The 15,476-nt window shown below is 37.5% G+C and overlaps 1 protein-coding gene across 4 annotated transcripts in view; it reads right to left on the bottom strand.

Moving 5' to 3' along the window:
* Window positions 1-8,482: 8,482 nt before the first annotated feature.
* The window catches only part of LOC141349164 (protein NLRC3-like), a 45,570-nt gene continuing 38,576 nt past the window's right edge, over window positions 8,483-15,476 (bottom strand). Inside the window, exons 4-8 of one of the 4 annotated variants that reach the window (XM_073860348.1) lie at window positions 13,651-13,761; window positions 10,037-11,845; window positions 9,752-9,925; window positions 9,229-9,402; window positions 8,483-8,660 (exon numbers count right to left, since the gene is read on the bottom strand). In XM_073860348.1, the coding sequence (XP_073716449.1) occupies window positions 8,483-8,660; window positions 9,229-9,402; window positions 9,752-9,925; window positions 10,037-11,845; window positions 13,651-13,761 (2,446 nt within the window). Of the gene's footprint in view, window positions 8,661-9,228; window positions 9,403-9,732; window positions 9,926-10,036; window positions 11,846-13,650; window positions 13,762-14,205; window positions 14,311-15,476 lie in introns of those variants that run through there. The other 3 variants (XM_073860334.1, XM_073860345.1, XM_073860340.1) reach the window with 3 other exon arrangements.

Genomic DNA, 15,476 nt, shown 5'->3' on the forward strand with positions numbered 1-15,476 from the left:
GAACATAATACATTAACAGATGAAACTCAAATGTTAAAATTCGGCCTTCTTAACATTAGATCACTTACCAACAAAGAACCAATTATCAATGAAATAATTACTGACCAAAACTTAGATGCACTCTGTTTAACAGAAACCTGGCTTAAAGCAGACGATTACACCAGTTTAAACGAATCCACCCCACAAGACTATTATTATAAACATGTTCCTCGTCTAATAGGGAGAGGGGGTGGTGTAGCTACAATATACAATAAAATATTCAAAGTAAACCATAAATCCAACCTAAAATTTAATTCGTTTGAAATAATACTGTTAAATATGGAAATAACTGATCGCAACAACAAACGACTTTCGTTCATTTTAGCTACCATATATAGGCCTCCGGGCCATCACACAGATTTTCTTAAAGAAATAGCAGACTTCCTATCTGAGCTTACAGTCACTGTAGATAAAGCTCTTATCGTTGGTGATTTTAATATCCATGTGGATAATCCAAAAGATGCATTAGGACGTGCGTTTATGGATGTTCTAAATTCTCTCGGCATTAAACAAAACGTGTCAGGGCCCACGCATACTCGTAATCACACACTAGACTTAATTCTGTCACTCGGACTCAATATTAATAACATCGAAATATCACCCCAGAGCGATGCCGTTTCAGACCATTGCCTTGTGTCATGCACAATACTTCTAGATAGGACCGCTCAGCCTACAACATGCTACAGATTAGCCAGAACAATAATTTCCACCACTAAAGAGAGCTTTATTAGCACTCTTCCAGACCTGTCTCAAATGAAACATGTAGCAGATAATCGTGAAGATCTAGATATTATAATAGAAAACCTGAACAACGTCTGCTCTAGCACGTTGGATGCCGTTGCTCCCATTCGAAAAAAGAGAATCAAAGAAAAACCGCCAGCTCCATGGTATGATCATCATACTGCAGCCCTTAAAAAAGTAGCTAGAAAAATGGAAAGAAACTACCGAAGCACAAAGTTAGAGGTATGGCGTTCAGCATGGAAAGAGAGTGTTCAACACTACAGACAGGCTATTAAAACTGCCAGATCTACCTATCTCAGTACGCTTATTAAAGAAAATCATAACAACCCTCGTTTTCTATTTAGCACAGTTGCGAAACTGACTAGAAACAAAGAACAAACAGAAACCAATAGTAAACTCCAACACAATAGTGATGACTTCATGAACTTCTTTACTAACAAAATTATGTTTATTAGGGAAAACATAGAAACTACGCAAGCAGCCATCACTCTACCCAATAGTACATTTTCCACTAGATTACCAAACGAACATCTTGAGTCATTTAATCCTACTACAATAGAAGAGCTCTCTAAACTAGTAACGTCATCCAAATCATCGTCCTGTATACTAGACCCCGTTCCCACAAAATTACTAAAAGAGGTATTTCATGTAGTGTCAGACACGGTACTTAATATCTTTAACTCATCTCTAGAATTAGGATACGTTCCAACAGCTTTCAAACTAGCAGTTATTAGACCGCTCATTAAAAAGCAAAACCTTGACCAGGGAGATCTTAATAACTTTAGACCAATCTCAAATCTACCTTTTCTTTCTAAAATATTAGAAAAAGTAGTGGCAAGCCAGCTACGCACATTCGTAGAAAATAATAATACATATGAAAAGTTCCAATCAGGATTCAGGCCCCACCATAGCACAGAGACAGCGCTGCTTAGAGTTACAAATGACCTCCTATTAACATCCGATCGTGGTGAAATCTCAATCCTTATATTACTAGACCTTAGTGCAGCCTTTGACACAATAGATCACACAATCTTACTCAATAGACTAGAAAACTATGTTGGCATCAGTGGTCAGGCGTTAGTGTCACGGTAGGAAAATCCATTGTTTTCCTCCGTGTCATGTTGTTGTGTGTGTGTTGTTCACTTACCCCTGCCATGTGCTCGTTAGAGCAATCCCATTCACCTGTGTGTTGATTGTCTCGCTCCAGCTGTTCATCATTACATCATCTCCATATATACTCACCTGACTTTCTGTTCCCTGCCAGATTCTTATGTTCGCTCAGTCTCCGTGTTGCTTGGTAGTTTCGTGTGCTTTGGATTACGTGTTACAGTTGGATGTGTATTGTCGTCGTCGTCTTCGTGTGGATGTTCCGTGTCAGCCTGGATTTCACCACTGCTCACCACTCCACCAACGCCGCACTCAAAACACCAACTTCCACCGTAGTCATCGTCACCATTGCCCACCACAACACCGGACTGGATTACTTCCGCATTGACTCTGAATACTCTCTCTTTGTTTACATTTAATAAACATTGTTATATTTTCACCTGCATTTGCTTCCGTCTCTTACGAATCATTACAGATAGCCTGGTTCAGATCGTATCTAACCAATCGATATCACTTTGTTTATGTAAATGAGGAAGAGTCATATCACTCCCCCGTTAAATACGGCATACCTCAGGGATCAGTTCTAGGCCCTATCCTATTCTCGTTATATATGTTACCTCTAGGAGACATTATCAGGAAACATAACATAAGTTTTCACTGCTATGCGGATGATACCCAGCTTTACATCTCGTCGCATCCTAGCGAAACCCACCAGTTTTCTAAGCTAACAGACTGCATTAGTGATATTAGGGACTGGATGGCACAAAACTTTCTTATGCTAAACTCCAATAAAACAGAGATACTTATTATTGAACCGAATCGCTACAAACATAATATGTCAGATTACAAGTTGCCCATAGATGGCTGCACGGTGGTGCCATCTTCCACGGTTAAGAATTTAGGCGTAATGTTCGACAGCAATCTATCTTTTGATAGTCATATCGCCAACATCTGCCGCACAGCATTCTTCCATCTTAGAAATATCTCAAAAATACGCCATATGCTGTCTGCATCAGACGCAGAAAAGCTTATACATGCTTTTATGACCTCTAGAATAGACTATTGTAACTCGTTACTCGGGGGATGCCATGCAAATCAGGTAAACAAGCTACAGCTGGTTCAAAACGCCGCCGCAAGAGTGCTTACTCGATCTAAAAAGTATGACCACATCAGTCCAATTCTGGCATCTTTACATTGGCTACCAGTTAAATATCGCATACAATTTAAAATATTACTAATCACCTACAAAGCCTTAAATGGCCTAGCGCCTTCGTATATTAAAGAACTACTATCAGAATACAATCCATCACGTAAACTGCGCTCACAAAATTCTGGTCACTTAATTATCCCTAGAATATCAAAAGTGTCTAAAGGTGGTAGATCCTTTTCCTACTTAGCCCCTAAGCTCTGGAATGATTTACCAAATAATGTTCGAGTATCAGACACAGTCGATCAATTTAAATCTAAACTTAAGACATTCTTCTTTAACAAAGCATTCACATAAAATGTCCAGTAAATGTACATTTCCCGCAGTAGTTAGTTTGTCTAGAACAAAGCACTCACATACCTCATATGGGTAATATACTATTGCCGCAATAGTTAGCCTGTCTGGAACCGAGCTGACTTGAACCACTATAATGTTTGACACTTGCATTGCATGTGAACGGCCCCTACGCTAATAGAATTCTGTTTTTCTCTCCCTGTCTCGTCCTCAACCACGAGGACCATGAGACAAACAGACCCAGTTCCGGTTGCTGTGAAGATCATTGCATCACTGATCCACTGGCTGTCCTTCAACGTGATGACCAGCCGATGCCCGACCAACGACCACCGGCTAAACCAGTTTAATTCGCTTACCCGCCTCCTATCCCTACCTTTTATATATATATATAATTATATTTTATTTCCTCCCATGGTTTTTTGTCCTTCTAGGATTTTTTCCCTTGGGGTTTTTTTTCCTAGTGGTTTTTTAATCCCAGGGATAGTCAGCCAACTTTGGATTAATTTAGCACTTTACAGTATACGTTACATTATTAATATGCTCGCTTGTACGGTTTAACCGCTTTCTCTACTTCATATATTATCTATTGATTTTCTGTGTTCTCCTCTACATCTTCTCATGTAGAGCTGCTTTGCAACAATTAACACTTGTGAAAAGCGCTATATAAATAAAATTGAATTGAATTGAAGAACCAAGTCCAGCTAAAACAAACACTAATCACCATAATGGTGACTTTAACAAGATCTAAGTTAAGAAAATAACTCTACAAGTAATGTAAAAATAAAATTTTAGGTTTCAAACAGAGATGGTGATGGAGAGGATAAAGTTACAGATTGCAGCTGTAATGCTTCAGTGTTACTGTTTAACCCTCTGTTCGATTGGGACAACATATGAAGAGTTTGGTTCCAAAACGCGAAAATCGCAAAATCGCATATCTGATGTGTTATTCTGTCATTTTTTCTTCCTTATTTCCCCAAGTCCTCCTTCTCTGCAAAATGCAATAAATCCTTCAACAAATAGCGCACCATTTCACGCACTGTAAACAACAATTTAAAAAACAAAGAATCCTAGTTGTCCTCATCTACTTTGTATTTCGTGATCAACAAACAAACAAAAACAAAATAGTAATAAAAATGCCATCTGTTGCTTGTTCTCACACGACAGCATCAAGCTTCTGTCATGCTAACACATTGACCCCTGGGGATTTTATGAAAACTTTCCATTATTTTACTCGAATTCAACGAAAACCGAAATGGACTAAAACATTTTACAGCTGATTGCTGTCAAAAAAGTTCAGTGAAGACGTCCCAAGCATGACACATGAAGGTGTTCATTATATTTATTTTTTTATCAGTGCCACTAGTCAACTAAATAAATATAACATGAATATCAAAGATGAATGCACATTTATAAATTGATTCAATATATTTATAGCATTTTGAAAAAAAAACTTTTCATGGATTTTTGCATTCTGCAAATCTGTTTTTATAATAAATCTTTGAAAATGAAATTATGATTATTAACATTAGAATGTTTAATGTTTTTATAAGCTAAAGATGCTATGTGGAAGTTTGTAACAAAAAATAGTGTTTTTTATCTTGTTACTTTCTTGGTATGGAAAACACGCTTTTTCCCAAATTAGTCTAAATGGATTTATTGCGCTTTGGAAACACCCAGCAGTGTTCATTTAACTTTGGGGTTTTTGCTGTGTACCAATTGAAGTAATTACTCATGACTAGTCGTCATTTGCGTTGGGACGAAACAGACATGCAAGGACCAATAATCGTCTTACATACCGACATGCAGTTGTGCCGCAATTTTAAATCTAAATGTGTTTACATTAAAATGCAGTGTATTAGTTGCTAAATACAATTAATTTACTCCAGGGGCGCCAATAACAATTTTTGTCCTTATGAAACAATATGAAGTTGGGCCCCCTACCACATTCATTTGGCTCCGAACATACAAGCCAACCTAGCTTTTAAAAATTTTTGTTTGCAATTTAATAATACAGACCTATTATTTGTTGCTCATTATGTATCAGTATTTAATCAAAGACCTACCGTGGCTGTACTGTAGCTAGCAGATGTTTTATTGTGCAAATGTAAATTTAATAGAAAAATACAGTACAGTAATCAAATATTCTGAGAAAATGAAACATTCTTAAGCAAATACATTATTTGCTTTGTATTAACCCATTCCCCGAAAACCTTTAGCTTATAACTTATAACCCTGCCTGTAAAAACCCATCCAAAGTATTTATTTGTGGTTTACTGTTTTCTACATAAAATCATCAAAATGTAAAAAATATTCTGTAAAAAAGATAACAATGACATCTTTAACACGGACTGAGTAAGATCATGTCAGAGAATTAAATCATAGTAAAATAAATTCTTGAAATCAAAGTGGGATGCTCTTTATCTGATTAACTTCTTCTTCAACTGGCAACCTCTGCCCCTCTCAGCTCGATCATAATACACACAGAAGCCAACCAAGCTGTGCGGTCAATTACCAAACATATTTATCTCACTTTTAAAAAAATGTATTTGTTGAAGAATATTGACACATTTATAAGTTAAGCGTTTAGATTTGATAAAGTTTTTGTAGTGGATTAATATTTGGTGGGACACTGCTCCACTTGCCCATACAGAGAAGCCGCACCTGAGGATAGGTACAATAGTGTATGTTACTGTGGTCATTATAAGAGCACTCGCTCTCAAGTCTAAGCGCTGGTTTATATGTTGAGTTTATTGATACACTCATTCCTGTGCAAGAAGTCCATCCTAGAGGACACAAAACAAAGTCAATATCTGACTTACCACATTTACAGTTTGAATAAAAACAAACATTAATCTGACTTAAAATACTACAGTCTTCAAAATAAAATAAAACGTTTGATTATTTTTAAGACTGCACACAGAAGGCAGCAAGGAAGTTTGAACTCAAAGCTTTTTAAGATTGAACCATTTCATCTATATTTGTATTTTAGCATTTCAATAAATATTAATAGATTAATAATGTTGATATTTTCATTGTTCACTTACCCGGTAATAACAGGAGGTGGTGAAGCCTCTTTTATGCCGTAATGGAAAAACATTACAGTATAATTATTATAGTATTTCATAATATTGGAGTCCAGAGAAACAAATGTTTTTCTTAAAGGGACACTCCACTTTTTTTGAAAATATGCTCATTTTTCAGCTCCCCTAAAGTTTAACATTTGATTCTTACTGTTTTAGAATCCATTCAGCTGATTAGACCATTAGCATCGCAGTAAAAAAGAGTTTCAATATTTTTCCTATTTAAAACTTGACTCTCCTGTAGTTACATTGTGGACTAAGACAGATGAAAAATTAAAAGTTGTGATTTTCTAGGCAGGTATGGTTAGGAACTATACTCTCATTCTGGCGTAATAATCAAGGACTTTGCTGATGTAACATGGCTGCAGCAGGCATAGTGATAACTTTCAATAGCTGGGGACTATTTTCGGGCACTGCGTAATATCATTGCACCTGCTGCAGCCATGTTACATCAGCAAAGTCCTTATTACACCAGAATGAGAGTATAGTTCATAGACATATCGGCCTAGAATACCAAAAATATCGGAACTCTTTGGTCATATTTGAGCGTGATGCTAATGGTCTAACCAGAATCAATGGATTGTGCTTAGCTATGCGGAGATCAGCTGAATGGATTCCAAAACTGTAAAACTCAAATAAATAATATAAATCTGACCCTCGATTCGAAGAAGAGTAGTAGAAGACCCCTGAGTAGCTGGCCTCCATTACATACAGTATACAGTGTTACACTATAATGTATTAGTATAATTTAAAGCTGGAATAAACATAATAAACACCAGATACAAATATAAAAATGCTCAGAATGACAAATAATAATAATATAAAATAACTTTTATTTATCACAATACAACAACACAGAAATGTTAAAGCAAATATTGTTTGAGAATTATATATGTATAGTTTTACAAATCTTTGAAACGAGACTTTACTCAGACTTTACCCAACTTATTATAATTCCCCTTTGATCATGAATGATGATAACTTTCACTGGACAGATAACATGAGTCTCCTATCATCACACCTTAAACCATCTCACAGTCACATTCACTTTACTATGATTGATTTATAATGTGATCCATTATTGATTTATATTATAATATCTATTGTGGTTTGTGAAGTGTATACAGGGTTATCATGGTATCTGGAAGGTGTATACGGCTAGTCAGAATTTCTACTTCAAATAAAAATAAAATTCCCTCAGATTACATGATGTATTGTTAGAGGTTTTATGATCTCTGTATACTTTCAGGAGTTAATACTGAAATCTGAACTCATGTGTCTTCAGTGTTTGTTCATTCTGTTGAATGAGTTGTGACATCACTGTAGTGGCTCCATCATCATCATCACCAGATACTGAACCTGAAGAGATCATTATCATAATCTTCATCATCAAAATCAGTCCAATTATAAGCTGTGTCACAAATGACACACTATACACTATATGCACTATGAACTTGATCATGTAGGGTATGAATTTTAGAAGAGCAGTATCATCCCAAATTGAACACAATGTTTTTTTACTAACTGTAAATGTAAGCGGTTTCCAGAAGAGGGCAAATTAATTTAAACCCATAGTACAACACAGTATAGGGCAAATAAATGAAAATCTATTTGTACAGTTCTTTTAATGTTATTTGTTTTGTTCAACATGACTTCATGAAGTGTCTCCGCAGGTAAACTTTGCTCTCTTACAGCATCTGATAGCTCCGCCTCTCTTCTGTTACATAAGCAAAGCAGTGACTGTTGAGTGTATAAAGTGTCCAGCGCTGCACACTTAAATTTTCTGTTGAATAAGTGCACCATCTGGGTACTTAAAGTACACTTTCTTTTCTGGTATTTTCATTGTGAACACAGTACTTAAACTTTTGTTACTAGAAAATGACCTAAAATAGTGCATACGTGTGTGATTTGGGACACAACTTTAATCATTTTAATAACCAGTTCATAAAATCATAATAATCATTCAATCATCACTTCAGAAAATGTGCTAAAAACAACAAAGACAATTATTTACTTACTTCAGTGTCTCTAGTTTATAATGTGAATCCTCCTTTAAATCTGAGAGCAGCTTCTTTCCTGAATCACTTAGATTATTATCAGACAGATCCAGATCTCTCAGATGTGATGGGTTTGATTTCAGAGCTGAAGCCAAAGCTGCACAACCTTCATCTGTGACATCACAACTACACAACCTGTAGAGAACAATAACACACACTGAACTCTCTCACTTTACTACACATCACATAAGTTCAGATTTAAAGTCTCTGAAAAAAATAAGCAAAATCGCCCATCAATGGTGCTTATCAATGTTTCTTTAAATTTGGTTAAATGAATGAAATCAAAAGACAGCTCAGCTTTAAAGGACAACTTCGGTATTTTACACTTAAAGCCCTGTTTTTTGCATTTTAGGAAGGATTGTTCCTGTGCACCTATAAACCCATTATAGAGGTGGGAGGTGAAACGCAAACACCCGAAGATTCTCGGGGCAGCATCATATGTCGAAATTTCAGTCAAAACCATTCTATTTCATCATAAACAATCTGAAAACAGGGCTTTAAGTGTAAAATACAGAACTTGTCCTTTAAATAAATTATTGTTGTTTTTTATATACAAATAGAGAGAAACTGAGAGGAAACACTGTAAAAATCTAAACTGTGTTATTAAATAATATCAGTAAATAATCACTGAAGACAAATGTGATGATATAAACCCACAAAAGTCATCTGTTAAAGATGTGATGAAACTCATTTATGATCTTACTTCAGTTTCTCCAGTTTACAGTTTGGATTCTTCAGTCCATCACAGATCAGCTTCACTCCTGAATCTCTTATTTGTTCATTATCAGACAGATCCAGATCTCTCAGATGTGTGTTTGATCTCAGAGCTGAAGCCAAAGCTGCACAACCTTCATCTGTGACACCACAACACTTCAACCTGTAGAGAACAATAACACACACCGAACTCTCTCACTTTACTACACATCACATAAGTTCAGATTTAAAGTCTCTGAAAAAATAAGCAAAATCACCCATCAATGGTGCTTATCAATGCTCCTTTAAATTTGGTTAAATTAATGAATGAAATCAAAAGACAGCTCAGATTTAAATAAATTATTGTTTTTTTTGTTTATATACAAAAAGAGAGAAACTGAGAGGAAACACTGTAAAAATCAAAACTGTGTTATTAAATAATATCAGTAAAGAATCACTGAAGACAAATGTGATGATATAAACCCACAAAAGTCATCTGTTAAAGATGTGATGAAACTCATTTATGATCTTACTTCAGTTTCTCCAGTTTACAGTTTGGATTCTTCAGTCCATCAGAGAGCAGCTTCACTCCTGAATCTCTTATATCATTATAAATCAGATTCAGTTCTCTTAGACATGAAGATTTTGAAGTTAGTACTGAAGTCAGACCAGAACAGCTTTTCTCTGACAGTTCACAATCAGTAAGCCTGAGAATGACAAAATATTAGAGATACAATTTAAATCCACACACACACACACACACACACACACACACACACACACGCACACACTTAATGATTGCACACATTGTGACTTACACAGCTGATCTTGATGCTTCAACCACAGGCAGCAGCTTCTGAAGAACTTCATCTGATGTCATGTGATCTTCGTGATCTTTGTTGAAGTCTCTGTTTGTGTATTTACTCAACTCAAACACATCTAACTGCTCTGATGTCAGCAAAATGAAAACCACTGCTGACCACTGAGAAGAGGAGAGTTTGTTGTTTGAAAGATTTCCAGACTGTATATACTTCTGGACTTCATTCACAAGAGACTGATCACCCAGTTCATTTAAAGAGTGAAACAGATTGATGGATTTATCTGGTTTGGGATTCAATCTTATTCTGGTTTTAATGTAGTCAACAGTTTTCTCTTTGCTCCAGGAGATTTTCTCTTTGTGTTTCAGAAGATCCTGCAGAAGTTTCTGATTGGACTCCAGTGAGAGACCCAGAAGAAATCTGAGGAAAAGATCCAGATGTCCATTCTCACTCTGTAGAGATTTATCCACAGCTCTCTGATGCAGATCTGATATTGTGTCACATGTGAACTGATGTTCTGACGGTAAACATTCATTGAGTAGATCCCTCTTATATAACAGGAATGAATACAGCACATATAGAGCTGCTAGATGTTCCTGAATGCTCAGATGAACAAAGCAGTAAACTTTCCCCTGATACAAACCAAACTCCTCTCTGAAGATCTGAGTACACAATCCTGAGTAAACTGATGCTTCTGATACATCAATGCCACAATCTCTCAGGTCTTCATCATAGAAGATCAGATTGCCTTTCATAAGCTGCTCAAACGCCAGTTTACCCAGTTTAAAGATCATCTCTTCATCTTTCACTTTCTTCTCATAGTCCTTCTGATGTTTGATGTTTGTCTGAATGATCAGGAAGTGTGTGTACATTTCAGTGAGAGTCTTGGGAATCTTTTTTCTCTTTGCTTTACTCTTCAATATTCTCTCTAGAACAGTGACTGAAATCCAGCAGAAGACTGGGATGTGACACATGATGTAGAGACTCCTGGATGACTTCAGGTGTGAGATGATTTTCTTGGCCAAACTCTTATGTCTGATTCTCTTCCTGAAGTATTCCTCCTTCTGTGGATCACTGAAGCCTCGTACCTCTGTGACTCGATCAACACACTCAGAGGGGATGAGATCAGCTGCTGCTGGTCTGGAGGTGATCCAGATGAGAGCAGAGGGAAACAGATTCCCCTTGATGAGGTTTGTCAGCATCACGTCCACTGAGGTTGATTCACTTACATCACACAACCTCACACTGCTGTGAAAATCCAGAGACAGACGACACTCATCCAAACCATCAAAGATGAACAACACTTTATATTCATCACTGAAGATTTCCATTTCTTTTGTCTCTGGGAAGAAAAGATGAAGAAGATCTAAAAGACTGAGTGTTTTGTCCTTCATCAAATTGATCTCTCTGAAAGGAAGTGGAAATATGAGGTGGACGTCCTGATTCTCTTTCTCTTCAGCCCAGTCCAGAATGAACTTCTGTACAGAGACTGTTTTTCCAATGCCAGCGACTCCCTTTGTCAGCACACTTCTGATGTGTTTGTCTTGTTCAGGTAAAGGTTTAAAGATGTCATTACATTTGATTGGTGTCTCCTCTGTTGTTGTTCTTCTGGATTGTGTCTCAATCTGTCTCACTTCATGTTCATTACTGATCTCTCCACTTTCACTCTCTGTGATGTAAAGCTCTGTGTAGATCTCATTCAGTAGTGTTGGGTTTCTCTGCATTGATGTTCCCTCATACAAACACTGAAACTTCTTCTGTAGATTTGATCTGAATGTGTTCAAGACTTCAGCACATTTAGGGTCAGGGCTTTTAAAGGAACAAAAGAGTTAAAATGGTAACTTTACCAAAATGTAAAGAGCAAAATTTCATAAACAGTTGTAATTGTAAATGTGAGCTGATTGCAAATTCCTACAATTTACAATCCCCCCTGCTTTATGACATTTTAGGCCTCCAAACGCCTGGACTATTAGATATATGTTACACATTTGTTTTTTCTTTATTTCTTTCTTTATATATTTAATGCACTGTGTTTATCAGGTTCTTTGAATTATTTCATAGATAAATATTTTAATGCTGCTATTAACTCTTACGCCCCCATTGACGAGTTATCTCATCAATTGCAAGAAAATGCTTTCCCACCAATGAGGGGGTTTTCCGCAATCCATGTTTTAGGTGTATTACGGTAGAGAAGGCTCTTGCGCATCTCCTAAATGAGTTACGGAACTTGCAGGTGCGTAATCAAACATACAGAAACGATCGGCACAAGAGGGAAGTATCAGAGAAAATGTAGATTGTAATATCATATAAAAATGAAGGTGTTAATAGACTCGGACTCCGATCACTCATGCTTTGACCATTTTGAATCTGACCGGGAACGGGACAAAGTCTGAGGGGGGTGACTTTACAGACATACAAAGTTTCGCGTCTGTGTCACAAAGTTCTAGTCATGTCGTTGACAGCCCAATAACCCTTCATTCTGAACAAAGACGAAGTGCCCCGGTGTGTCAATGTGTGGATACTGATAGTTCAGAGTCAGACAGTGATACGTCAGACACTTTATGAAGCATTTTAATGCCAAGGAATAAAGGTAAGACAAAATAAGACATGTTTAAAACTGTTTTTTTTCTTGTGCACATTTGACGTTTATATATAACATGTTTGTGTTCGTCTACGCTACGGCTGCACGCTAAATCGCATGCTCATGATTAGTGGTAAATAGCCATCTCCTGCTTTCAGATAAAGTGGCATTTACTACACAAAGCAGCACTTCACTGACAAGCTGGGCAATTTTGCATGCATGTTTGTTAGTGCCATAGCATGCTTGTGTGCATCCTTGCATGCATGCTTGTGTGCGTGCATGTTTGTTTATTTGTGTGTGTGCGCGCGTGTATGTCACTGTTACAGTAATTTTAATTATTCATATAATTATTTACAGGTGGAACACAGCAACAAGGCAGATGTCAGTGACCAAACAAGGGCTTCTGTGAACCATCCGGCTGAAGCTTCTGAACAAGTTAGTCATGGGTGGCAAGAGTCAAACTGTCAGCCAAAAAACTTTCCCTTCCTCTCATCCTGGGCCTCTCAGTGATGCTGCTGCTCTTGAATCAGAAGAACCTAAAGACTTTATTGATTTGTTCATTTCTGATGTACTCATAAAATATGAAGATTTCTTCACTTACAGCGAGGTCAGCCAATGACACTGACAGGCTATACAAAGTCCGGCCTGTCTTGGATCAACTCGTGTTGAAATTCTGTGATATGTATCAGCCTAACACAAAGGGTGCACATAAGGGTTTGAGAAGGGAGACGTTGTTGTACTACAAAAGTTGTTGTGTCCCCTTACATTCTGGGAATTGTTACGCAGTTTTTTTGTTTTAGTATATGTATTTTGCTTGAAAATACACTCCCATTTTTCTCAGTTTTTTGTTCAAAATGTTACGTTTTTAACGAAACCCACTTGCATTCAAGTGGTGATTTCAAATGAACGCATAAAGACAGAAAAGGTTTATTTATTTAAATATATTTTATGTTTATATATTCATTGCAGAAAATATTCTAAGGGCCATCAAATTTGACCAACAACAGTCTTGATGTAATTCACTTTACTGTACCTAAAATCTGAACCTTTCTCCTGAATAGGTGGAAGATTCAATGACTGGTCACTGTTCATGGACACACAGATGAATTCTGGTGACTCTAATATTTGAAGTTTGTTGAGACTCCTGAAAACATTCAAGAAAAAATTCAGAAAGTGATAACTTACTGAAATATTTCAATGTCATTATTATTCTTTCAAATGAATTCTCTTAAAGGCGGAGTCCACGATGTTTGAAAGCCAATGTTGATATTTGAAATCACCCAAACAAACACGCCCCTACCCCAATAGAATCTGAACCTTCTGTTGATAGACCCGCCCCACACATACGCAACCCAGCATTTGATTGGATTTGATTGGCTATAAGTGTGTTTTGGTAGCCGGCCCGTCTCCTTTTCCAATACGTTTTTCAAACATCGTGGACTCCGCCTTTAAAACAATTTTATATTTGTGTAAACATGTCCTAGTATAATACACAAAACCCCCACAAACACAAATTTTGGTTCCAGGACAAATGATTACTCTTTTAAATATGATTGAATAAGGTCAACATGTTTGGTGTATCATTTACCCAAAGTCAAGATCATTGTGTTCCTCTAACTTAGGTGGAGGATCTATAGACCGGTCACTCTTCATGGACACACAGCTGGGGTCTGATCTGTCCATCTGGACTGGACTGTGACAAAACATGAAGAGAAACTACAATGATACAATGCTTTTTCCTCAATTCAGAGGCGGACAATCCATGTGCCATGAGTAAAAGTCCTCTCCAGTAATTTGTTCCAATCACCTGGATTTGCTAATTAGCACAGTTTTTCAGCAGGAGGTGACCTCCTGGCTCGTTGGTGTTTTAAGCCCTCAATGAAGCCTTCAAGGCAGCGCTGACTGGAAGGCACTCCACGTGCCCCGAGCATTTCAACCAATCACAGCACTGGTGCTAGACATCGAGCCCTCCGCCAGCTTCTGGCAGTTTGAGCTCACCGTTGGTCAGGTGAGTAGCACAGATATGGTAAGATAGGAATGTGACTGAATTTGAATTTAGCTCAAAATGTTTAGAGCGTTTAAGTGTCGTGTTTCCACGTGTTTGTGGCATGACTTTCTTTTTCATGCCAGTTTCGTGTATTGGTTACTCAATTGATTTTCCTTTTTTTTTTGTCGCTTGGGATTTGGGTTAAAACAACTTTCTGTTACAGAATATTACATCCTCACCCTAACCCTACTCTAAGCCCAACCACAACCGAAAACGGTATAAATTCTGACTTATAAACCAATGCATAAAATGACATCCACATTTATGCCAAACCCAACTTTATCCTCACGCGAAAACAGCTGAAAAAAATGAGAGGAAAACCACAAATCTAACCCCAATCCTTAGCAACAATGGTTTGAAAAAATGAAAAACGATTGCGCAACCAACACATGAAACCGGCACAAAAAGAAAGCCGCGCCACGGACGCGTGAAGACGCGAAAACACGCCACCCAAATGCTCGAAAAACTTCGAGCCGAATTCAAAAACAGTCACACCCCTATCCCACCACATCTGCGCCACTCACCCGACCAACGGCGAGCCCGAACCGCCAGAAGCTGGCGGATGGCCCGATATCTAGCACCAGTGCTGTGATTGGCTGAAACGCTCGGGGCACTTGGAGTGCCTTCCAGGCAGCGCTGCCTTGAAGGCTTCGTTCAGGGCTTAGAACAACGAGCCAGGAGCTCACCTCCTGCTGAAAAACTGTGCTAATTAGCAAATCCAGGTGATTGGAACAAAATACTGGAGAGGACTTTTACTCATGGCACATGGATTGTCCGCCTCTGCCTCAATTGTTATTAGAATAAAATCTATT

The sequence above is a fragment of the Misgurnus anguillicaudatus genome, chromosome 3 (assembly GCF_027580225.2).
Source record: "Misgurnus anguillicaudatus chromosome 3, ASM2758022v2, whole genome shotgun sequence".
In the NCBI taxonomy this organism is placed as follows: domain Eukaryota; kingdom Metazoa; phylum Chordata; class Actinopteri; order Cypriniformes; family Cobitidae; genus Misgurnus; species Misgurnus anguillicaudatus.